The 26,976-nt window shown below is 34.8% G+C and overlaps 1 protein-coding gene across 1 annotated transcript in view; it reads right to left on the bottom strand.

Annotated features, from left to right (window-relative positions):
- angpt4 (angiopoietin 4) overlaps positions 1 to 20,976 on the bottom strand; it is a 44,394-nt gene extending 23,418 nt beyond the window's left edge. The window contains exon 1 of the mRNA XM_051112953.1: positions 20,265 to 20,976. Coding sequence (XP_050968910.1) covers positions 20,265 to 20,579 — 315 coding nt within the window. The 5' untranslated portion in view covers positions 20,580 to 20,976. The remainder of the gene's footprint in view (positions 1 to 20,264) is intronic.
- Positions 20,977 to 26,976: the final 6,000 nt, after the last annotated feature.

Raw genomic sequence — 26,976 nt, 5'->3', positions numbered from 1 at the left:
CGGTGTAGACAACTTCATGAATTATAATGGCAATGTTATAGTTTTATTGTGTCATGTTTCTCACTCTCATTATAAACAAAGTTTACAAATGTCAGAAATAGTCTGTGTCATTCTGCACGATCGGATTTTAGTGTCTGTGTAACTCGAGTTTTGTTTTCCCTCCTGTCAGGATTTGCTTGGACATCCACTGCTATAGGCCCGGAAACCCTAAAGATTATTTTTAATTCTAAGACCTCTGGAGACTTTAGTCTTAATACTATCTGTAATTAATTACAGACAATGGAGGGACATTACTGACAGGTTTCTGAACACAGGACTGGGAAGAAAGTTTGGCTCCAGATCAGCGTTCTGTTCAGAAAGTCGGGAATTCATCATACACTGAACAAAGTGTCAATCAAAGTGATATTGCCCAGTTTATCATCTGCAAGTAACAAATACTAGACCTGGTCGCTTTGAATGGAACCAATGATTTTTTTTGTGTTAGCAGTCATGTTCATAGAGCAAATGGTGCAAGACGGGCTGCACACTCAAGTTTAATACTTAAGGTACGACTCTGCCACAAGTCAATTATTTTGACTGTCTTTTGCTTTATTTATCTTGGCAGCTTTAGGATACGAGTTTTGAGAAAGGAAGAGCCATATTCATCCTTAACTGTAGTGCAAACGATTCACTTTTCAGTGCTTTTCAGGGTCACCGCACCAGATTTTACAACAAATCATGTCAAATTAGGTCTGACGGGGTAGACGACCGGCAGTGGAAAGCTGTTTTTCTTTATGAGGGTGAACGGGAACGTGTATCTTGGTTATTTTCATATTTTACATGATAATAGTGATACTGATCTTCTGTATTTGCTTTAGCAGGATATTCGGTTGAACGTGTCATAGAAATATTTCTGATGAGGGAAGCACCGGTTCTGTCTCGGGTCCTTCAGGAATCTTTTCCATAAAATCTGTGTGGTCTAAACAAGAAGGGTTTCCGCGCTTATAAAAAATATGTAAACTTACTGTTGTTTTGACAAGCTGAAAAACCCTGATTTAAGCACAGGTGGTCAGGGGTCTCTCTTCAGCTGTGACCTCACACATGCAGTACTGTAAATACTTGCGACCTACAGTATGCTAGCATATTAATATGCTACTTCTGCAGTGTATATACAGTATTGCGCACAATATGCAATATTTCAACAAAAAATACAATATGCATTTTTTCCATTTCCTGCATGGAATTCATGCATGCTGGCCACATTTAATGTGTAGAATGTGAAAAGTAGTGTAAACTTAATGCATACTTATTATACAGTACGCTATATACTACATACTTTATACGCTATATACTATATTTTCACTCTAAAAAATGCTGGGTTAAAAACAACCCAGCACTAGGTGAAATATGGACAAACCCAGTGATTGGGTTGTTTTGACCCAGCAGTTGGGTTAAAAGTTTAACCAACCTTTTGGGTGGTTTTATTTAACTCAACTATTGCTTAAAATTTTGTATATATCTTGCTTTAAATGAACCCAAAATAGGTTGGAAATTAACATATCTTCAAACACCAGTTGAATAAATAATAATTCATATATATATATATATATATATATTAACTGCTTATTAATAAATAAACATTTAACCCAAACGCTGGGTAAAAACAACCCAGTCACTGATTTGTTTATATTTTACCCAGGACTGGGTTGTATTTAACCCAGCATATTTTAGTGTTTATTATTATTTAATGTATTTTATTTTTTATTATATATGTATATTTTTACTAAATGTTAAACAGAAATGCAGTATGCAAGAAAAAATAATTTATCAGCTAAATGAGTCAAATTAATTTTCAGTGAAATAAGTAAATTAATCAAATTAATTTAATGAATAAATAAAAAATCGAGTTAATTAATAAAATAAATGAAATATTTAGCTTTTTAAAATTTTAGTTTGTGGTATCAATATAAAAATAAATATGGTTATTTTGCATTTTTAATACAATTTTACGTAAAAAGTTAATGAATAAGTAATAAAATTGCTGGTATAACTGTAGTTCTTTATTATTTATAAACCAACACATTGCTATGGAAGCCTGCTTCGACCACTGAATAAAAAACAATCAATAAATAAATAAATAAAAATGTATTTGCAAGTTTTTATCTGACAATTCTCACTGTTTTCTCACAATTCTGTTCAGGGGTCCACTGATATATGTTTTTCACAACCGATACAGATTATTATAGACCGATAACCGATATTTTGAACCAATGTATTTGTCTGGTGTAAAAATAAAAATGAATGTCAAAATTAAGAATAACAATGCCTCTGATAAAAGCTTTATTTAAATGCTTTTAAATTTTACCTGTAAAAATTGGTTTTGAAAACGACCGATACCGATAACCATAAAAATACTTAATGTTGGTGCCAATATTTTCCCTAATTGTGACTTTTCATATCACAAATCTGACTTTTTTCTCCCAATTTTGACTTTTCCTTACAATTCGGATATAAAACCACAATTTTGAGAAAAAAGTCTGACTTGAAAGAAGTAAACTTGCATTGTGAAGAAAAGTACAATGAGCTTTTTGTTTTTTAATCTGGGGTAGAAACAAGCTTCTGTACATTGCATTGTGAGATTCATTATATTTTGTGAAATTTAATTCAGATATTCTACACATACAGAAAATGTGCATACTATACAAACTTAGAAACTGGGGTCACTGGGTTGGATCCCTTTCAAAAGAGACTAATATGTATAATGGGGGTTAATAAGACACATTTTAGCTTTTGTAGCCTAGGGTACTAGAATAATGAGAGCTCCAGTCCTTTTTTCTGAGAGTGACAGTAAAAGTAATGTAATAATATGCGATTTCAAACTTAAGGTCAAAAATTGGATCTAAAAATGCAAAATAACCATTTTTATTTCCAAAATGATAACTGGAGGCCTTTCACTGAACATAATCTGGTCATGTGACAACTAGCATTCTAATGCAATAATCAGTATTCCATTCGGAACATAGCTAACGAAACTAAGCATTCAAATTTGCCATTGTTTTTAGCATTGCTCAACTTTACAACATCCCGTAACAAAAATGTGTTTATCCTGCGTCACTGCTATGTCTTCACAAATATAGCATCATTCTAAAAACATTTATTCCCCAAATATTATTTCATTCTGTTTATAATGTAGTGTTTAATGTTTGCAAATAAAGTCTGCTAGTTTTTACTGGCAAAAAAACTGAAAATATTCCAGCTACATAGGCTTTTTTTTCCTTTTACTTATTAATATTCTGGGATATTAAGTTTTGAACATCCTTTTATGGTTTTAATTTTGTGAATCTGTAGGTGTGAGAAATACGGCTCAGAAGACGAGATATTTATACAGACCCCTGTATGCTGCCTAGTTCAGTTTTATCTTGTTATCTTTCCACTTTAATACCCCAGCATGCTCCACTGCTGACCGGACAAACGTGACCTCTCATGCCTCAGCGTGACACTGTGTGCTAAGAAAGAAACTCTGGGTCAAAGAGCACAACAAATAACATGACTAACATGATTAACATGACTAGATTTGAGCTCAATTTAGCAGGTCTGCTTTAGTCACAAATACTTCCTGAGTTGAAGGTTTGTGTTAATACTTGGACCAACTGTACTAAACTGTGGCTTGAACAAGCCACAGCGAGCAGAAACAGGGCCGACCCATGGGGAATCATTCCTGCAATAATCATCTCACACATCTCGCTTTTAAACTAAAAGCAGATGGATAAAGTCTATGGTGTTGAGTCTATACTCGCTCTTCACAATTGTTCCATTTTTCTAAAGGCATATTGATTTTTCCACCTGCCTTTTTGCTTTGTCCACCCATTCATCATACACAAAGCAAAATTAAGTCATAAATGTCAGTCATTGATTATCTAAACAGATATAGAATGCGTACGCACTTTGTGTCCCATTCAATGCCAGGTGGAGTTTAGGCCTATATAAAAGATGATTATTGTGAGAATGGTTCACTTGACTTCACTCTTGCTTCTAAACTATCTACAAATGACGCTTGTATTACAGTATGTCAACTGTAGGCACAGACAGCTTGCACCTGCTCTGAATGCAGCTGAAATTGCACATACACAAGAACACTCATATGCAATTATTAGTAAATGAGACCCAATGGATTGTCACAGATCAGGACATAAAACAAAGGTCATGATGGGTACATCTGAGCATTCAGCTCACATTAGGTCTGTTACTGGGGAGCTATCAGTTAATTTTACTCACAGATCTCTGAGAAACATCTTAAATAGAAGGACAGGAATGTTTATTAAAGGAATTTCTAACCGAACGAGTACAGCATTCCTTTTGGAATTTCCATGATCCTAATCCTAAAGGAGCAGAATAAGATAAAATAGGAATCCTCTAAAAATGAAAGAAATTTGCTCTTCTTGTAGGTCAACTTGCAGACCATGACACTAAAAAAAAACCTAGATCATAGGTTCAATTCTGAGGAAATACATAAGTTAAATAAATATATTTATTTTATTTATTTATATAGATTTATTTTTATTTTTCATATTTTTAAAAAATATTTTTTGGATTTTTTTAAAAACAATTTTTATATTTAAAAAATATATAAATAACAGTTTTCAGTTAGAACATAATAAATTGATCAAAAGTGATAAAGACTTGAAATTTCTATTTCAATTTTACTTGTTTATTAAAAAATCCTCCACAAATATTAAGCAAAAATTTTCAACATTGATAATAAAAAGAAATGTTTCTTTGCTATCAGCGTATTACAATGATTTCTGAAGGATCATGTGACACTGAAGACTACACTGTAAAAAACATTTTGTTGAGTCAACTTAAAATAATTTGTAACCTGGCTGCCTTAAAATTTTAAGTTCAGTCAACTCAAAAAAGGTTTATTCAACTTGAAATGTTAAATTATACTAAGCGACAACTTAGATATTTGAGTTGAATCTTAAAACTTAAAATTTTAAGGCAGCTGGGTTACTTACCCATCTGTTAAGTTTAGCAAACACAAATATCTAAGTTGTTACCTAGTACAACTTAACATTTCAAGTTGACTAAACTTATCTTAGTTGACTGAACTTAAAATTTTAAGGCAGCAGGGTAACAAATTATTTTAAGCGGACGCAACAAATTGATTTTGAAAATTGAAATTTTTTTTATTTTTTACAGTGAAGACTAATGATGCTGAAAATTCAGCTTTGCATTACAAAAATAAATTACATTTTAAAATATATTCAAACAGAAAGCAGTTATTTTAAATTGTAATAATATTTAACAATATTTCCATTTTTACTGTAGCTTTAATAAAACAAATGCAGCCTTGGTGAGCAAAAGAGACTTCTTTCTAAAATAACACAGTAGTGCATAAACAAAAAGACTTTATTCAGAACCTTACAAAAATATTTCACCCCAAAATGTAAAAACTGTCATCATTTATTCTCCCTCATTTTAGGTTAAACCCTACTAGTACTGCGAAGTGTAGTTTAAAGTACTAGAATAAAGCTACAAGAAGTTTAAAGAAAAATACACAGGGTAAATGGGTTTAAAAATACAAAAACATTGCTTTCTAATTGTTCTACGGGAATATTTGATTCTATTCAGAAATCTAATACTCCTATTGGGAACTATGTGTCCAAAACAATCTAGTTTAGTTTTGTGCTACATTGAAACTCTTCAAGCAAAGTTCCTTTAGGATTAGTTCCAATTTATGATAAAAATCTCAACAGGCATCCTTGACTAGATCTTTTCAAAAGGGTCTCAAAATGTCAGCTTATTGTAAATGGGAAATTAACAGTGCATAAAAATGACTGTGTTGATGGTTGGGCTGTTTATGGTGGCATTGAGCCACTAATCCATTATGACAGTGTGCCGTTGACGGGACAGGAATGTGCACATAGAAAACAGACTGGACACAGGGATATTTCCAGCTTCATATGCTAAATTAATTTGTGAATAGCAATTAGATACTCATTTGTCATCAGTAATGCATCATGTGTTTTTGCACTATGATTAACATTCATCACACAGGCTGTGTCCAGAGAGAGTCCGGATACTCAGAAAAGGAAAGAGTGGGATGTTATGTGTTCCTCACTGGCTAAAGTGTTTAGCCTTATGTCAAAGGGAAAACCCTGTGTGTATGTTGTGGAGTCTGGAATATCTCCAGCGTTCTCTTTACGCTACAACCCAGTTGCTCAAACATGGGGGAGGTCAAACAGAATCTACACACACAAAAAACCCTGCAGAGAACACAAAGATCTAGTCTCTATTCTCTCGTACTGAATGCCCCAAAAATAGCCCCTGGTCTGAGAACATCCTATTGCTAATTCTATCAGCATGGTTACAGAGAGACGCCCCACTGTCACAGCCACTGGAGACTTCAGCAACACTGACGTTTGCATGCATTCTTCCCACTGACACACACTAAACCAGATACTGATGACTACAACAAAATTTCCAGACTGACACTATGTAAAGAGACTGGGGCTAGTTGTCACATGGAGAACAACCATATGTAACTGTGACTTATTAACATAGTAAATCTAGCAAACTTTTTCATATTTTTTACTTTTCCTAATGTAAAATTATAACAGTGAAGCTTGTGTCCTTACTTTTACACTAAATGACATAGAGCTAGTTAAGGATATAGGGTATTTCTAATGCAGCACCTTAGGGAGCGTCTACAAAATTGTAATCAATTTGTATTTTTTTCCCTCTTTTGGATAGGAACATAAAATTAGATTTGTATATTATATTTTACTTTAAGTTTAAGTTTACCCAACTGTGATGAGTTCTGCTTCTGAGAACTCTGTAAATGTTAATTCATTGTGTTAAGTGCATTTTTACTGTTTTCCTTTTTACCACACAAGCAGTGCACAAGTCCTGCATTTCTAAATAACAGTGTGTCAAAAATAAACCTGGCAATGTTTCTATAACGTTTTTGACCTTTGACCACAAAACGATTCTCAAGAAACAAAGGTATATTTGTGGCAATAGCCAAAAATACACTGAATGGGTCAAAATTATCATTTTTTTCATTAGGATATTAAGTAAAGATCATGTTCCATGAAGATATTTTGTAAATTTTCTACCGTAAATATATAAAACCTAAATTTTTGATTAGTAATTACTAAGAACTTCATTTGGACAACTTTAAAGTCGATTTTCTCAATATTTTGATTTTTTTTCACCCTCAGATTCCAGATTTTCAGATAGTGGTATCTCGGCCAAATATTGTCAAATAATTTTCAAAAATTTACCCTTATGACTGGTTTTGTGGTCCAGGGTCACATTTTAATATACTAGTAAGTTAAATTAAGTATCTTACATTTTTAGACAAAATACTTCTAATTAATTGTCTAATTTTTTGCGCCAAAAATCGGAATCGTTATGCGTCTCCGATCAACACGTAGTAGCAGCATTTTGTTCCTGACTCATTTGGAATGAATCGGCTCAATGAATGATTCAATGACTCACTCATAGCAACACTTTTTCGCTTATGAATGAATCATTGTTTTTGAACTAATCGAATTCAAAGATTCATTTACACCGTAATTTTTCGCCACCTGCCGGCGTATCATGTTGAAAGAAAGAAATAAATAAAAAGCCACACAAACTGTGACAAATTGTGGAAGCTCATGTGGCTTTGAAAAAGTAAACAAAATTTAAAAATAAATTGCGTCTTTCCTAAACCATAGCAATCGATATGAGCTTTTTTTGTAGTCAATATTTCATGTGCATGTGACAACTAGTGTGACGTGTCTTCTGTATAAATTCTTATAAAATGTCACGGTTCATCATTATATTTTAGAAATGACAGTTTTTTCCTATGAAACTGCCATTTTTATTGTGCGCTGTTGTAAATTGTTCCCTGATGGATTAGATACCAGAATTAGCTTCCGTCCGTAGTACTCATAAATAAGCCAAAGAGGATTGTGGTGAGTCAAATTTACGATTATACTGGGCTTTTGGTTATGGCTTTATCATCTGCAAACCCATCACAGCTGATGGAGCTTCAAAGATTACGGAAAACAAATATAAAATCCACAGCTGTGCTAAAAGATGTGAAATATATGGTTTGCCTGTCAAAGTAAATGTACGTTTTACAGCCAAATCTGATAATGCGATCTGCCAAACAGACCTTAAGGGAAGAAAGCAATCCATCATACTCACCAGAACATAAGCAGGGGAAATAGTGGATATCATATCATGTCATATTTTACACTTTTATTGTACAAAGTCACCATTTCTGGTAATGCTATCAGATAAGGTTGAAAATGATCCGCAGCTGGCACTAGAGATAACATCAGCGGAGTGACTTGAGAACGGCCGACTTGGGAATGAATCATTCGGCTTTCTGAACTGAATCAGCTGATTCACTGAGAAGATTAAACTCATTAAATTGGGATGTCACAGTTGATTATGATGCAATGCAGACTTAGCTCATTGTTAATTCTTGTTATTAGTTTTTAAATTACGTTGTGCAACTGTTTCTGTTATATTCAGGGGTGTATTTTCAATTTACAAGTTTGTTTGTGTAATGTCAAAGAATTGTTAGTGTTTTACTCGTTAATGTTAGTTAGTACTGATGAGAACCTTGTTTGTTTTAATAGCTTGAGGGTTGTTCCATTCATCATGTGAGTGTGAAGTGTATGATGTTCAGCTAAACAAATAAAACTTTGTTTGTGCAAAAGCTGACGCATCTTCATGGACCCAAGACTTGCACAGTATAATGGACTATTTTAGTAATATTTATTTATTGTTTTAGTTTTTTTTATTGATATTAAGAATTAGCTTTATTTTCATATATATATATATATATATATATGTTTTAACTTAAATTTGTTTCAAATTAACACATTAATTTACTGCATTTATATATATATATGTCAATTAAGTTGAACATAAATTATCTGACCATCAGACTATAAGCATATTACATAATTCTATTAAAATACCTAATGCCAGACTAGAGAAATCAAACAAACCACTCCAAAAACTGCAGCTTAATTAGTATTTTCTAATCTTGGGCCTATGATTATTCAGAGGTGGAAGGGTTAGGACTATATTTGATTGAGCCAGACTCTCCCATCAATTATGATTATCAAAGTTACTGCTCCTCTGGAAGACAACCATGTTTTCTTTGCAATTGAGATGGAGCTGCAGCCAATCAGAGAGTGGCTGTTGACCCTGTGGCGGACGGGAGTGCAGCTGTGCAGCGAGAACTGCGGTTCCTCTCTAACATAAACAAACAAACTGTGGGCTAACGCTCAGGGCCGAGGAACATCCACTGCCACGGACGACACGAGACAGAAGGCCGATTGGGTAATAAACGAGGCACTTACAGTCTTTTCCTTTGTGTAAACAGTTGAGATTAAAGGATTAAGAAATGGTGTTCAGTTATACACCAAATATTGTGCCAGGTACCCAAAAATGTGCTTTATGTGGTCTAAACATCTAGACCAACTGGATTTACTGAATGATGGAAATAAAGTGGTAGATGGACCTGAAAGTTATATGATGAGGAGCTTGAAGTGGATGTTTAGACAATTTCCTATTATCGATTTCTGTAATGTAATGAAACCGGTTGGATGTTTTACAGTGTCTAATATCACAAAACTGAAATTTTCAGCATCTTACTCCAGTCTTCAGTGTCACATGATCCTTCAGAAATCATTCTAATATGCTGATTTATTATCAATATTAAGTTGGAACCTGTGATACTTTTTTCAGGATTCTTTAATAAATAAGTTCAAAAGAACAGCATTTATTTAGAACAGAAATCTTTTGTAACAGTACAAACTACCATTTAAAAGTTTGTGGTCATGTAAATTTTTATTCTTTCTTTCTTTTGAAAGAAATTAATAGTTCTATTCACCAGTGATATATTAAATTGATAAGAAAGTGATAGCAAAGACATATATTGTTAGAAAAGATTTATATTTTGAATAAATGCTGTCCATTTTAACTTCTTATTCATCATAGAATCCTGAAGAAATAACCACAGGTTCCAAAAAAATATTAAGCAGCACAACTGTTTCCAACACTGATAATAAAAGTAATAAATCAGCATATTAGAATGATTTCTAAAGGATAATGTGACACTGAAAACTGGAGAAAATTCAGCTTTGTATCACAGGAATAATTTGATTTTAAAATATATTAAAATAGAAAAACAATATTTTAAACTGTAATAATATTACTGTTTTTCTGTATTTTTGATCAAGTAAATGCAGCCTTGATGAGCATAAGACAATTCTTTAAAAATATTACAAATCTTACTGAACAAATCCAAACTTTTGAATGACAATGTATGTCACTTACAGCATAATTAAAAAAAATCCATTTAAATGATCCTAAAGCTGTTTATTTGAAGGTTCAAAGATTTAAAATGCAAGATTAAGTGGTCTCATACTTTTAAACCAAACTTTACTTGATATAAAAACCTACTGCAGAGCTGAAGCTACCCTTTTAAGATAGATAGATAATGGGTAAGAGGTAATAGATGGAAAATCCATCTTACAGATGTGTTTATTATTGATGTGTAGCCATGGAAACGCATGAGTTTTAGAATGTTTGGAGAAAGTAAGTGTCCCATCTGTAGCATCTCTTGTAAAAGCATCACTTTTATTCCATATAATGGATTATTGCAATTGTGCAATGCGCCGTTGAAAATTCTGGCTGAGTCTGGCCAAACTGAAATTTTATACGAAAGTCCTTCATATCAGCAAGAAAAAAAGATCAGAAGTGTAAGACGACGCTGTAACTCAGCACAAGGAAAAGCACAACAGATGGTCCAGTACTTGAGGGTTTTCCTTTTTTGTGCTTGTTGAGGGTTGCAACACTAATGGCTTCTCAAGTGGGGACAGCATAGGTTGAACGCATCTATTTCCATGTGATCTCCATATCTGACCATAAAACAGGACGCACGTTTATTATATTGTGCTTTTTTTATTATTAGACAGCCTTTTTAAAGGAAATTGAGGAAGACGGTTAACACAGTTTTTAAAGACGTACTGCAAGCACGTGGTGGTGGTGGGGGTAAATTGCTGCTACCAGTTAGTATGACTTGACTTAGAAAAATGCCTTTGATCAACCCAAGACAAAACCCTGTGCCTCATAAGAACAAACAGCAAACCTCAAGACTCTAATCACTCATCTGTAATCTGCACAACTCAACTGGAGGAAGAACAATGAGCCAATCGTCTGGAATTAGATTCAGCAATAGTTCCAGGTGTGGGATCAGTCTTCAGTCTCACTGGAGGTTTTAACTTGAACTTGAACATATTAAAACATTTTCAAAACATTTTCATTCACTGCTCAATGCTGGTGAAATGAACTTCCTTACATGGTTGTCCAACTTAAATTTGAAGCGTGCAATTTCTGTGCAGTGTTTCCAACTGAAATTCCAAAAAAGTTTTTTTTTTTTTTTTTTTTTTTTTTTTTTTTAGCTTTTACATAAGGAGCATGATGTTGAACGTAGATGCATACACAAAACCAAAGAATTAGAAGTGCTGACTCAAGTGCTGACGCACATGCCTCGGGACACTTGTGATACTAGACAAAGAACAGAGTTTGGGTCTCTAAATCACTAAATGCAACCCATGCTTACTTGAACCATGTTTGCTTTTGGTCCCTTATCGTTACTATGACAAACTCCAGGATATAAGCAAGATTAGAACCTAGGATTATGATATTGTAGCATGTGTAATCAAATGCATGTCAAAAAACTCTGTAAATTAGAATAACATCAATACTTGCATAGCAAAATCAATGCGATACTGCATTTATCAAACATGTGGAAGGAAAAAGCTGCTAGAAGTCAACTAAAAAGAAGGTTAACAGGACAAAAGATGAATCATGGTTTAAAAAATGAGTTTTGTATTTGATGAAGGGCTTGTTTTGTTATTAAAGGCATCTGCTGTGCAAAAGGGAACTGTAAAAGTCAGGGTACATTCAAGGACGGACAAATGAAATCCTCTTGGCCAAGCCAAGAACACTGTGTTTTCAATTCTACAAAATGCTGTCGTTTGCATCCACATTCCATAATTGTTCCTAAAATCTTATATTGAGTCTGGAGACACACACTAGTTCAAACCATACACACACATTTACAAATGCAACACAAAATGGACTATATTTATATGACTTCCTTCTTTCAGACGAATCCAATCAGAGTTGCAAAAAAAATTATCCTGGCATTTCCAAGCTTTATCATTGCATGGGTGGGTGTTTCTCTTCATCAGTCCAAAACAAGTCCAATAACGTGCATTCATCCATAATAAGAAGTGCCTCACATGGCTGTGGGGGGTGAATAAAGGTCTCTTATAGCAAATCAATGTGTTTTTGTAACAAAAAAAATCCATGTTGACACAAGCTACATTAAAGTGATTCTTACGTTTTAAATATGGATATTTTTCTTACAAAAACACATGGATTCACTACAGGAGGCCTTTATTCTCTTTTTATGGATGGATGCACTTTATTGGACTTGTTTTGGACTGATGAGGAGTTTGGAAATGCCAGAATGATTTTTAATATAACTCTTAAATTATGGCTCGTAAACTCGTAATTATGGGCTAATTTTCATTTTTGGGTGAACTAACCCTTTAAAGGGATAGATAGTTCACATAAAAAAGAAAATTCTGTTTCAACATATTAACATCAAATGATAACTGCAAATCCATGTTTCGCTGCCTGGAGACCATTTGTTTCTTTGAATTGGAGCAATTAATTTGCTTCTCTTTTCAGTAGCTTTTGAGCAGTCTATAAAAACATACCTCAGGTTTCTTGTCAAAAATGTACAGTCAATCGCAAAGCTTGTTCTGGTTTTAGAGGTGTTTTGTGTGTTCTGTCGCAGCATTCACATTGAAACCAATGCTGCCACTCATCAGTCTTTTTGCCACTCAGTGGGCGGAGCCACAGCCACTTCAGCTGACGGTGAGGTCACATGCATACCCTCTATTCTCTTAATTAGTTGTGGGTGTGTTGTGGGCGTAACGTGCATTAAACCAGTCTCATCTCCCATTCCTTTTAAGAGCCAGTTGCACTTGCGCCATGGCGGATTCGTTATTTACATGGCGGAATTTGCGAGAACAAAGGCTGAACGATTGTCCAGAGAGCAGGGCCGGCTCAAAGGAGGGCATTCACAGGCCAAGCCCACTTAATTGAGTTACTGTTCACCCCCTTTCAAAACTCTCCCCTCCTTGCTGAACGTGATCATTTTCTAAAGCAAAAGTGATACCAAAAAACAGCTTGCATAAGCGACTGAATATCCATTATGACATGTAGGCATTTTTATATTTACGTACACAGTAATAATCTTTTACATTGTAATCCTTTCATTTTTAATATTTGGCATGTTTGTGTGCTGATGCTCGTCCCTGCATGTGTAATAAGCGTTGTGCACCTGCCTATAGGCGCATATTAGTAGCGTTATTAGTAGCATATTTAAATAACAAGAAAATAATAACAAGAAACATATTGTGCCATTGACTTAGACCAGGTTTTAGTTGGTCAATGGCGCAGTCTATTACAGTTGCCTTAAAATAGCAACGCGCCAACAGTGCGCCTGAACACACCTCGTTTTCAGACCGACATGCCCACGGGCACACAAACGGGCGCAAATGCATTTGCTATTTAAACAATGTGGCACGTGAAAATGATAACTGCGTGGACTGAAACTAGCAAAAATCAACTACATTGCGCATGGCGCTGCATTGCAACAAGTGCATGATAGGGCCCATCGTCTTGTAATTGTGATTTTATATCTCCCAGTGTGACTTCATTTCCTATAAAGTTTCAAATAAAAAAAATGAAATAAAAGTCACAATGGGAGATATAAAATCAAAATCATGAGAAATAAAGTTGTAAGAACAACACTATTTATGACGGTCTCCAACCGTGGCAGAATTTCAGTAATATTTCAGTGACAACTCAATGTGTTCAGTAGATACAGCGCTGGTGCCAAAGCGGCTGTGAAGTTCAGCTCTATCAGTGAGGCGGTTGTCGCTCTGTAGGAGTTCTGGCTCCAAGGGAGATCTCCTAATGTTGACTGATGTCAGTGAAAGCAACACAAGCGAGCCCACGTCCAGTTCTACCCTGCATCTCTCTTTGCTCTCAAAGACACTTCCCCAAGAATGATAAACATGAGCGTGATGTTTGTTTAACAAAGCGAAGCCTTCTGCTGTGATCTGAGCCAAACTCAATATACGAGCAGGCATAAATAGAGACGACATTTATAAGAGACAAGAACACACACATTTAACACATTGTGCGTATTATTCGAACTTGACGTCTTGCTGTGCCACCGGACTTCTGCAGAGATGCAGAGTTCAAAGCGGACATTGCAATACTTGCAATGCGATTTAAAGGCATTTGGCTTTAGGAATCCTTCACAGCTGTCAAAAATGTGCACAGATTTTTACAGAAAATGTAAGAGAACTAATCGAAAATGATTTTCCAGACTGAAAGTTATGTCACAACCAATTCTCAGGGATCCCGAACATATTTGTGAGTCTCCCACAAGGCTTCAACTTTTATTTCGAGCTCCCAGAGAACATTCTTCACAAAAACATTTGCGCTGAGTGAGCGTTTGATGTGTACAGCTCAGATTCGGCACGCTGATAGCGGGAGTAATCGGCAGTTCAGCTCTCGCTCCACTCCCAACGAAGCCCTGCAGCCGTGGCATTTTACGGGCTCATTAAAGACAGTGCCGAGACATCGTAAACTCAGCAGGCTTCGTGTTTTCCCATCCTCTGCTCCGCTTCGTCTATCTCTCAGTTCTCCACTGAGGAATGATATGCACAATAGGCCAGAGAACAAAAAACTATTAGCTGAGACACTGGAGGCTTGTTAATGTGATGTTGCATTAGGAGAAAAAGCATGTATTAAAACCAGTCACATGCTGAGAAGTTTTACTGATGTTGTCTTCTTTTAGTATTTACTTTCTAACTTTCATTTTCTAAGTGGCTCTTTTACGAAGTAATAATTGATCCACCTTTGCTCAAACAGTTTAAAGTAGACCTACATTTGGCTCTAAATGTTGTTTTTACAGCGCCCTTGGAAAAGAGCATTGATTGCCGAGTGATTAATGCATAGCTGTTACCAAATTGCAGGTCTTGTTTCAGTTACGAGGCCTGCTGACCATTGGCATTGTGCTGCATTGCCAATAATTAGGCAAGCATCACTATTATTATTGCTCAAACTCAGGGTTAGGGATTTGAACAAACCCCTAACGATAAGTATTAAACTTTTGTGCATGCTTGTCCTGCACAATTTGCACTACAGACGTGAATCATACCTCAAACCATGCAGCTTATTGGGGAGAGTTGGTATTTAAGCACTTGATTCAAGCATAAAACAAGACTAATTCGTCTTAAGATCATGCCAAGCACTTACTCCAACTTTATGTCCAAACTTTTAACTGGTAGTATATTACCAATTTTTTTTTAAACCATTTATTCATTTATATTTATTTATTTAATCTAGTAAAACATTTCTCAGGTGTGACGCTACCGAAAGAATCAGTGTTTTTTAACAAATCGGTTGAGTAAATGATTCAGTGACTCATTCCTAGTGTTATAATGTAACATGCAAAAAGAGTCACTGCAAAATCCCCATCACTAAAAAATAGTGCATGTTTACAATACTGGCTAAAAGAATAAAATAACTAATTTCGTAATGTATTTATTTATTTGTTTATTTATTTTAGCAAGCAGGACCTGTCTCAGGTATGACATTGCTAAAAGAATTAGTGTTTTAAACAAATCGGTTGAGTAAATGATTCAGTGACTATTATGACAGTAAATTGATTCTGTGATAAATGAATCATTTTGAATGCATCGGTTTATGAATGATTCAGTGATTCAACTGTTAATGACAGTCAATTTTTTTGGTGCTGATGAATCATTTTGAATGAATCGGTTGAGGAATGATTCAAAGAATTAGTCATAAATACAGTCACTTGTCACCAACTGGTGTTATTATGTAACATGCAAAAAGAGTCATTTTGGCAATGCATTTATTTGTTTTATTTTTTTTACTTATTTTAGCAAGTAAAATGCATCTACTTTGTGGCTTTACTGAAAGAATCAGTGTTTTTGAACAAATCGGTTGAGTAAATGATTCAGTGACTCACTCTTTATGACAGTCAGTTGTTTTGGTGCTGAATAAATCGTTTTGAATGAATCGGATGAATGACTCAATGACTCACTACTTATGACAGTCAGTTGTTGCGGTGCTGAATGAATTGTTCTGAATAAACCATTCTGAATGAATCAGTTGATGAATGATTCAATGATTCACTCTTTATGTGCTGAGTGAATCATTTTGAATTAACTGGTTGATGAATGATCCAAAGAATTACTAATAAATACAGTAACTTGTCACCACCTGGTGTTATGAACAGGCGGTGAACAGGCAAGAAGAGTCACAGTAAAACCCCCAACATTAATAAAACAGTGCATGTTTATAAAAATGTCTAAAAGAATAAAATACTGCATCGTAATGCATTTATTTGTATATATTTTTTTAATTTATCAAATAGTACGCATCTCAAGTTTTTGAAAGAATCAGTGTTTTGAACAAAATGGTTGAGTAAATGATTCAATGACTCACTCTTTATGACTGTCAATTGTTTCTGTGCTGAATGAATCGTTTTGAATGAATCGGATGATGAATGATTCATTGACACTATTTACAACAGTCAGTTGTTTTGGTGCTGAATGATGTTATGATGTAAACATGCAAAAAGAGTCACTGCAAAACCCCCATCACTAATAAAATAGTGCATGTTAATAAAAATGGCTAAAATGCTGTTAAATGATATTTGTTCACTGCCACATATTTAAGTGTGCTTTTGTTGTTGTTGTTGTTTGTTTATGTGGTTTTGGATCTTTTTGTATTCTTTTGTATTGTAATAAAAATGTATAAATAAAACTTGCAAAAAAATGCTGTTAAATGAAGACATTTTCTCAGCTTCACATTAACAATTGCTTCTTTTACTCAGCTCCAGTGTTTTTTTTTCTATGCCAATCAGAGCATTAAGCCAAAAAACCTTTGAATTGAAGTTGAGAAGGTTAAATTCAGAATTCAGTTTTTTGGCTTAATGCTCTGAAGGTTCTTTTCTAGTCTTTTTCTTGTTATTCAGCATCCAGTGAGGCTCGCACTTAAAGGGGTCTGGGGTTTTGCCATATCTCAAGCTGCTCTAAATGGGACGTACAATCACTAATCCCTTGGCCTTTGAAGAACTCTTTTCCAGGGAGATCTTTGGTCCACGGCCATTACACAAAAAATAAGCAAAGACTTCAAATGGCTCCTTGTGCTTTCCATACACTTATACTCCATATACCGCCCTCCTCCCCTCCCTTCTCTTTCCTGTTAATGAAGTCAGATACATGGCATGTCTCCATTGCTTGTGAATGCAGTTATCAGGTAAGGGGTGAGCAGCAGGAACAATCTAAGAGGGCATATCCGTTTAGTTTCAGTCATTTGCCAGTAAACTAAACACTCCTCCTCCATAAACATTTGGCCAATTATACACCCGGAGCAACACATGTGCCAGGCCCTCAAAGGATTTTAATTAGCTAACAGAATACCTAACATAAAAGTCAGCACATTCAGCCTGTTGCTTTACAGAAATAATGCTGAAGTTTTAAAAATATTTATACGACTCATAATTTTCTACCCTGCCCACTGTCTGCTAAAAAATGCTAGTCTCTAAATTCTGGACCTTACTGTGTGTAAATGCATAACTTTGAGAGCATTTTTATATTTGCATTGTGAGTAAACTGACTGATTTATTGAGTTGATCATATAGGCTTGTTTTTAAGTAATTCATGGTATATGTCATTTACCACCAATTTAATTAATAAAGGCATGAATGCAACGAGAGCAGCAAGTGTTTATAATTAAACGACTCTTATCGCAATCTGACCTCTTCTTAAACAGAGTCAAGGGTCGCGTCTCTTTCCTGTCGAGGTGCAAGCCGTCTCCCTTTGAGCCGTATTGATTGTCCACTTGGGTGGTGTACTGAATACTTAGAGACAGACGCAAAACATTCACACACTGCAAACTTTCACTCTACGGCACTTCATCTATTCATTAGCTCAATTAATGTCACCGAACAAAGTTCCCTTGAAGTGCCAATCAAAACTTGCATTCTTTGCATTTGAATGGAGTTATAAATCACTTATGCAGATCAAATGCTTCTCTGGTTTTGTCATCTGGCTCCTGTTTAATTGCCACTTCTGTATTATTATTGAAATTAGTGTTTCATCTATTTATTCAGATGTGAAAGTTCTTGCAAGCTCACTTTGATGTCTGAAATGGTACTTTGTCAATGCACTTAGCTGAAATTGCAAATAGGGTCCTGTTAATGGAAATCACACATGACAGCTCCAAAAGCATTGGAGGTCTTGGAATCCGTCAAATGGCCGAGTCGCTTTTCAACAGGTTGAGTTTTTGGAAACCATGCGGTATTGAGTATTCAACCAGAACTTCTTTCCATTCTATTTTGATTAATGTATTTGCTTCGCTCAGCCTCTCAAACCAGCTCAGCCAACATCTACATCTGGCCATTTGGCCAGCATTTGCACCCTAACAGTTCACCCATCTGAATATAAATGGGCTACAGGTCTTTACATCTGAAGTAGGGGTGTAAACGTTTGCGCTGACCGGTATTCAGTTTGATTGCGATAATTTGTTAAATGATGCAATGCATCATAAAATCTGCAGTTTGGTCATTATTTTAATTATTTTATTATGCTGAAGACCCACATTCAACTACAGGGACAATTTACTTTTAAATTTTTAAACTGACTTTTATTTAGACAATTAACTTTTCATCTTGTACAAGACATTATAGGCTAATAATTGTATTTTGGATAAGAAATTAATGCAGAATACATTATTATTGTTTTAATAATTATAATCGATAATTAAATTCTGATGCAGTTAATTTTCCTTGTCAGGCTGCAATGCATCCGTGCAGTTTTTAGAGTGCCTTCGAGGTAAGTTCTTAATCATGAGTTTAAAAGTCATAATTAGTGTTCAAGGTCTATAAATATTTAGAATATAGGTCAACGTTTTTTCAAAGACAAAGCATTTTGTGTGCAAAATATGTGCATTCGGTGAGTAATTTATGCATTTTAGTATGTAGTGTGGACAGAGAATGATGGAACGTGTAGTGTTCTTGCACAAGCCTGTCACCTCATAAACTGGCTAAATGAGTAGTATTTTATAACAAGCTTTTCCACTATTCTTCATCATTAGTACTCTAAATTGTGTACAAACTAAATTGCACAGTCAACATTAACACTTTAAAACTAATTATAAGAAATGCCAATTGTTTCCTGTGATTTTTTTAAAATCATCCTGCCTGTGACTTGAACAGTTGAGGTTTATAAAATGTGTTCGCAACTCATAAATACAATCATTCTCAACATGACGTGAAGCCAGCATTGTATTTTAGTATTCTAGTGTAGACAGAGAGAATGATGGGAAGTGTAGTTTTGTTGCACAAGCCTGTCACCTCATAAAACAGCTAAATGTTTAGTATTTTCTGACAAGCTTTTCCACTATTCTTCATCATTAGTATGCTAAATTGTGCACAAACTAAACTGAACCATCAACATGAACAATTTAACTTAATTATGATAAATACCAATTGCTTCTGCCATGAGTTTTTTCATCTGCATTCCTTTGACTTGAAAAAGTGTTTGCAACTCGTAAATACAATCATTCCCAACATGTCTTGAAGAAAACATTATACCTATGCTTAAAACACTGGCAGCATTACAGCCTAACTTCAAATTTACTAGCTTTTTTGGTGCTTTTGCACCAAAAGGATGTGCATTAGGTGAGTAATTTATGTATTATCTTGTATTTTAGCATTCTAGTGCTGCCATAGGGAATGATGGGAAGTGTAGTTTTGTTACACAAGCCTGTTGCCTCTTAAACCAGCTAGCATTTTCTGGAAAGCTTTTCCACTATTCTTCATCATCAGCATGCTAAATTGTGCAGCACTAACTAAACTGCACGTCAACATTAACAATTTAAACTTATGCCATGATGTTTTTAATCAGCATTTCTCAGAACTTAGGACTGAGAATTAAAAAAATGTGCGTGCAACTCGTAAATATCAATCCCGACATGACTTGAAGGCAGCATTACACCTCTACTGAAATACTGCCAGGTTTAAGGAAGTGAAGGACGTGATGACGCCAGTCACCTGTGTCTCATTATGAGGTCATTCTCACCTTCTGCAGCCACTGCGTGTTGTTTTCCATCGCCGACTCCAGATGCTGCAGCTTCTGAACGGACCACTCGCCGTCGGCCGGCGGGGAGTCCCGCTGAACCACGTTGGTCTTGCTCATCTGGTCCGCTCCTCCCTGACAGCTCTCCATCTCCGGCAGGATGAAGGTGTAGCTGCACTGGCCGTGCTGCACGCGGTGAAGCTTCCTCCGCCTCTCGCCTCCCCCACGTCTCCCTTGACCGTTCCCGTTTCCGGAACTCACCAGGCCAACGTACGCCAGCAGCAGTGCCAAATGCCATCCGCTTCTGGCAAACCTCATGGCAGCGGGAGCAAAAGCAAAGGCCACCTGCGGTGAAGAGAAGGTGCCAACTCACTAGTTCAAACTCTTTTGATGGAGGAACACATGGTTGGATGGAGATGAAGAGGCTTTTTTGACTCTTTTCTCTTCACAGTTGGATTGCAAGACGTTTGATGCTGGAGAAGTTCCTGGTTTTTACAAGAGTTTCCCTGAAGGAATGGGCATAGGCACTGAGCCTTGACTAACCACAACACACTCTCACGGATAGATAAGAAGGCAATGAAAGAATTCAAGGAGAAGCGGAGACAGCCCGCCTCAATGAGTCTCCCAATCTGCAGGCTCTTAACACGAGAGAAAAGTAAACAAAAGAGGAGAACTTTCCTTCCTATCCCAGAGCGGTGTGTGAAATGACCGGAGTGAGAGAGTTCTGCCCTCTTATCTGAGAGCGAGGGAGTGTGTGGAGGAGCGGGGGGAGGCTGAGGGAGGTCTATTAACACACGTTCTGTCTCTCGTCTCCTCTGCAGCATTTCCTCACCCCTGTGGCCTGGAGGATAGAGAGTTTCTTCTCCCCATTCAAGGCTGTTCTGAAATTGATTACGGGTCAGATTTTGCTCATTAATGAAAAATTCTCCACATAATTCTCTGTTAGGTGATAAAAGAGTTGTGCACCATTGAGATATGGACAAAGAATGTCTCTTAAATGTCTAATTACATTTCAGAATTTAAACTAAAGTAGAAAAATGCGTGCAGAATTGCACTTTGATCGTTAGGAAATACAATTAAAAATGAAGTGAATTTTAAAGAAATTAATTTACAGCAACTGCAATTTTAACAAGATAAGCACAGTTTCTATATAATAAAAAAATGTAAAGTTTGGCACAGATAAATAGATAAAATGATAGAACGATATATAGAACAATAGATAGATAAAATGACAGAACGATAGAACAATAGAACGATAGAATGATAGATAGATAGTCAGAATGATAAAAAACGATAGAATGATAGATATAATGATAGAACGATAGAACAATAGAACGATAGAATGATAGATAGATAGATAAATAGATAGATCATAGAATTATAGAAAAAATGACAGAACGATAGATAGATAGATAGATAGATAGATATAAAGATGATAGATAGAATGATAAAAAACTATAAAATGATAGATATAATGATAGAACGATAGATAGAACGATAGATATAAAGATGATAGATAGAACGATAGAACAATAGAATGATAGATAGATAGATCATAGAATTATAGAAAAAATGACAGAACGATAGATAGAAAGATAGATATAAAGATGATACATTGAGAGAAAGATAAAATGATAAATATACATAGATGATAGATAGCTAGATAGATAGATAGAAAAATTATAGAAAAAACAACAGAACAATAGATAGATTGATTGAACGGTAGATAGATATAGAATAATAGAATGAGAGAACGATAAACTGACAGCGATATAGATAGATAGATAGATAGATAGATAGATAGATAGATAAACGGTAGAATGCTAGAAAACGATAGAATGCTAGACAAAGATGGATGAGTAGATAGATAAAAATGATAGAACGCTAGAAAACTATAGAACGCTAGATAGAACAATAGAAAGATAGAAGTTTGTGGCTCAAATGTCATTTTTAGCTTACAGATAAGCTCTTTGCATGCTTATTTCAGGCTGCAGATTGATGTTACTTTTCATGAGACTTTTTAATGCACTATGCCCCTTACCCACTTGTTTATTTTTACATAATTCTTATTTTGGTTCAGTTTGTGGTGAGGCTGTGCTCTTGGGGATAGAGGTCAAACCGAGTGACTCTCTGCCCCGACTAAAATCATTCTCATGGGAAACATGAGAGCCAATGCCAGAATGAGAGCCAATGCCAGAATGCTCCTCACAGTTACCCAAACTTAAGGGCCCTTTTCTGAAGGTGAAACTTTACACGTAGCTATTCACCTTTCCTTTGGGAATACCACAGCCGGATTGATCCGATGTTTGTTTTCACACGCTGCGCATAGCTCTCCTCCACTCAAGGGTAGCTGTGTTTTATTGAACCTGCAACTTAGTTTTATGTGAAGTGCTTGGCAGGATTGACATAGCTCTTTAATGGTATGGATCAGGGGTTTTGAACCATTTCCAGCATCTATGTAATCCTGACCCTTTGATATTTACATGGATCAACTACATTTTAATGTCCAATAAATGTTATGTAGTTTAATGGGAGTAAACTGTGCGGCTGGCATGCAGTGTCCTGTCCATCTAAAACAGCACTTTTTAATAGTTAAAAAAAATCACGAATTTTTTTATGACATAAAATGTACCATTTGTGCATGTAAAAATTATTTTATTGTTATTTTCAAATAATTTGAAAGATTTTTATTATATATCATGGGGACACAAGCACACAAATGGCACTTGAGATTGACTTAGTGAACATTGTAAAGCAATGCACATGTAAAGCATGTTTTCCCTTACACATGCAGATGACTTTATCCTAAAATCAAAAAAATGTTATTTGTCAGCCGCCTACTTATTCTTCAATCAGGAAATGTCACATTATACAAAACAATAGCAGTGTTTATAAGCACTGCTTTGGCTGTCGGCCTGATTCGGTCAGGGCCGCTGGATTTAGTTACCTAATGTAGAATTTTGTTTTACAACAACAAAAAGAGCCTAATTCAGACCAGAAATGACCAGGGGAGAGAAAACAGCTCCCTGTCAGAAATCATCTGCCCTGATAATTCACTCAAGGTCATCTTTCTGGACAGTTCCAGTGTTGTCCTTTTATGGAGCCCCTGTCATCCCTCAAACTGTACGGTTTAATTGCATTAATGGTGTAGATTGTTTGCAATCTACGGAACGGTTATATAAGACATAAATGAATCATAGAGACCTGACTTTGTAGAAATAAACCTAATATTGTGTTTCACGCCCAGAAAATATATTCAATAAGTCTATTACAAGGCTGATGTACAGGTCAAGAATGATATAAAAGTCTAAATGAATACTCAAATGTGATTTGTCAGACATTGATCGAGCCCTGTGATTGGCTGGCGTCTCTGGTGACTGAGGACCTCTTGCCCTGCAGCTTTGTTCAGATGATGATGTAAGCCGTTTTCACCAATGTTCCTTTGCCATTTTTACGTCAAGTCCCTTATAAAGGTTGGACATCAGTTTCAAATATTTTTTGAATTTTATAGCTAAGATCATTTAATGTTTAATAATTTAATGTAAGAAATATCCCATATGATCTATTTGTGTGAGAAAAATTATTATTAAAATCTACACTTACAGTAATATGAAGACTTTTACTTAAAATTTATTTGCATTCTAAATTTGAGTAATTTTAATTAATTTTAGATTTTTTTAGGATTGTTTTTTTTTTTTTTTTTTTTTTTTTTTTACGCATTTTTATTGTTGTTTTAATTGTTTTTCCGTTCTCTGTGTTAAAAACTACACTTACTGAAGTTATATGGATTTAATTTCATTCTGATTTGTATTCTAAATTGGAATTTAAGTCAATTTAATTTAATCCTAGATTAAATTAATTTATTAAAGATTAAATATTACATTTTTTAAAGGACGGCTTTTATTTCATTTTATTTTATTGTTTTATTTTATTTTATTTTATTTTATTTTTCTCTTGCATGTTTATTTTTGTTTTAATTATTTTTCTGTTCTCTGTATAAGTATTTTGAGAAGCCCACTACAATATAAAATAAAAAAGAACTCTAAAATAAAAAAAATAAAATAATAATAATAATAATAATAATATAAAATTTTAGTAAATTATTAAAGATTAGATCTTACTATTATTAAGAATGGCTTTATGGCTTTTATTTTATTTTATCATTTAATTTAATTTAATTTAATTTAATTTTTTAATCTAATTTTAATTTATCATTTTATTTTTATTTTTATATTATTATTGTTTTTCACTTGCATGTTTATTTTTTGTTCTCTGGATTTTGTAAGTTTTTTGAGAAGCCCACTTCAAAGGTGCTATATAAAATAATAAAATAAAACAAACTAAAATAATAATATATAAAATTATAAAATAATAATAATAATAATTATAATGAATAATAATAATTAATAATATAATAATAATATAAATAATAATGTTTTTGTATATATAATATGACACTTCTGAGTGGCACACATAACCCTGCAAGTTGGTCCCACAATGTAAACTTTGAGGCATTGCCAAAACTACTCCCGCCCAAGGTAATTGTTGGGGGAAATGTTACGTTATGTTTTTTGTGGTTCTGACGTCTGACGGTGCAGCATTAACACTGCTGGTACTCATAATAAAAGCTCTTATCATGTCTAAAGGGACCGCCAGCTTCCAACTAGAAATTGGCTGCATAATTTATCAGTAAACCGCTGATTTATCATGCATGCGTTCATGGTTCCAAGTTACGACATTGTTTATAGTACAGATGATGATAATAGTTAATGATCCTAAAGGTTAATTTCACTCTTTCAGCCTCTGTTGAATCAAAGCACGCTTTGTTGAAACACAACAGTGATTTTGAGGCACATATGACATTTAGGTCATGTATGCATGTGCAAGGTTTGTTGTACCGATACTGGTTTCAAAGGAATAACCTCACAAATATATGGCTTAAAAGTTTGAGAAACTTCTTAAATTGCCACCATGTGTCAGAAACATACACACACACGTTTTTTCAGTTGAACTCCAAAGGTAATAAATGGTGAAATTTGAAAACTAATTAAGTAGATATTTAGTTACATATTGGCAACTTCTCTCCTACATAAAAATCTCTCTTTGAAAGATCAAACGTGTGAAGATTTATTCAGACAGCATTTATGTCTGTAAGATTAGAAGAACTGAAAACAATACCAGTGTTTAAAGCATAATTATACGCTTTTTGGCAATCCATGCTTTCTTTTTCACTCTTGTTCGTTCACATTTTCAAAGATTAGGTCAAGACGTGCCTCACTCTCTCAGTAATGTTCTCCACCTGCACAAACACACACACACTCACTCTTGAAGCCCTACAAAAATAAAAGCATCAGTACCGTATGACAACTTCTCAGTTTGGAGTGTCTGAGTGTGATGATAAGGATGATTAATTCACTTCCCCCATGATGATTCGGTAGCATTTATGATTGCCCATGGAAGTGCTTTAAAGACCTCATAAAAGCCTTCATTAGGCTGACAGAAATGTATATTTTGCTGAGCGGGCTTTAAAATGAGATCTTATTGAAGTGCTAGAATTACAGAGCTCAGTAAATAAATGAAAGGAATCTAGAAAATGAAATTTTGCTGAAAATGTACTCACCCTCAGGCCATCCAAGATGTAAATGAGTTTGTTTCTTCATTGGAACAGATGGAGAAATACAGTATTATATCACTTGCTCACCAATGGATCCTCTGTAGTGAATGGGTACCGTCAGAATGAGAGTCCAAACAGCTGATAAAACATTACAAGTAATCCACATGACTACAGTCCATCAATTAACATCTTGTAAAGCCAAAAGCTGCATATTCGCAATAAACAAATCCATCATTAAGATGTTTTTAACTTTGAACCATTGCTTCTGGCTAAAATACGACTCCATATTCCAAAATATTGCTTTCTACAGTTAAAACATTGCCTTGTCTGAATCAGGAGAGAAATATGCACAGATTTAACAAGCCAAAACGGTTCTAAACAAATATGTTTGATTGATTTTGATCTAAAAGAACAACAGGCAATGGACTTTTTTCCACTAGATGACGCATTGTAATGGATTATGGAGTTGTATTTTGACCAAAGGTGACAGTTTAAAGTTAAAATCCCTTAATGATGGATTTGCTTCTCACAAACAGGCAGCTTTTCACTTCACAAGACATTAATTGATGGACTGTAGTGGTGTGGATTACTTGTGGATTACTGTGGTGCCTTTATCAGCACTCGTTCTGACGGCACCCATTCACTACAGAGGATCCATTGGTGAGCTGATCGAAATGATGCCAAATTTCTCCAAATTTGAAGAAACAAATTTATCCACATCCTGGGTGGCCTGAGGGTGAGTTCATTTTCGGCAAATATTCATCTCCTATTTGCTATAATTTCATTTAAAATTGAAATATCTGTCATCATTTACTCACTTTCATGTTATACAAAACCCATATGACCTTTTTTCCATACGAGGCTTTCAAGCTTAAGGACAAAAGCAACATAATACTAATAATAATGTAGGTCCATCTGGCTCGCTCACTACAATCAAAGACTTCTGAAACCCATTCTGATCCCAATTTGTTTAAAAACATGAGAACCAATGAGCTTGAAATCATCAGGTCAAGTCTATTGTGATGAATCTTCATGCACTCTAAATATAAACAGATTTAGGCTTGGCAGCTGTAAACTGTTGAATATTTAGGTAAGACGATC

Source organism: Labeo rohita, chromosome 6 (assembly GCF_022985175.1).
Source record: "Labeo rohita strain BAU-BD-2019 chromosome 6, IGBB_LRoh.1.0, whole genome shotgun sequence".
In the NCBI taxonomy this organism is placed as follows: domain Eukaryota; kingdom Metazoa; phylum Chordata; class Actinopteri; order Cypriniformes; family Cyprinidae; genus Labeo; species Labeo rohita.
This window is presented reverse-complemented; position numbering and strand designations above follow the sequence as displayed.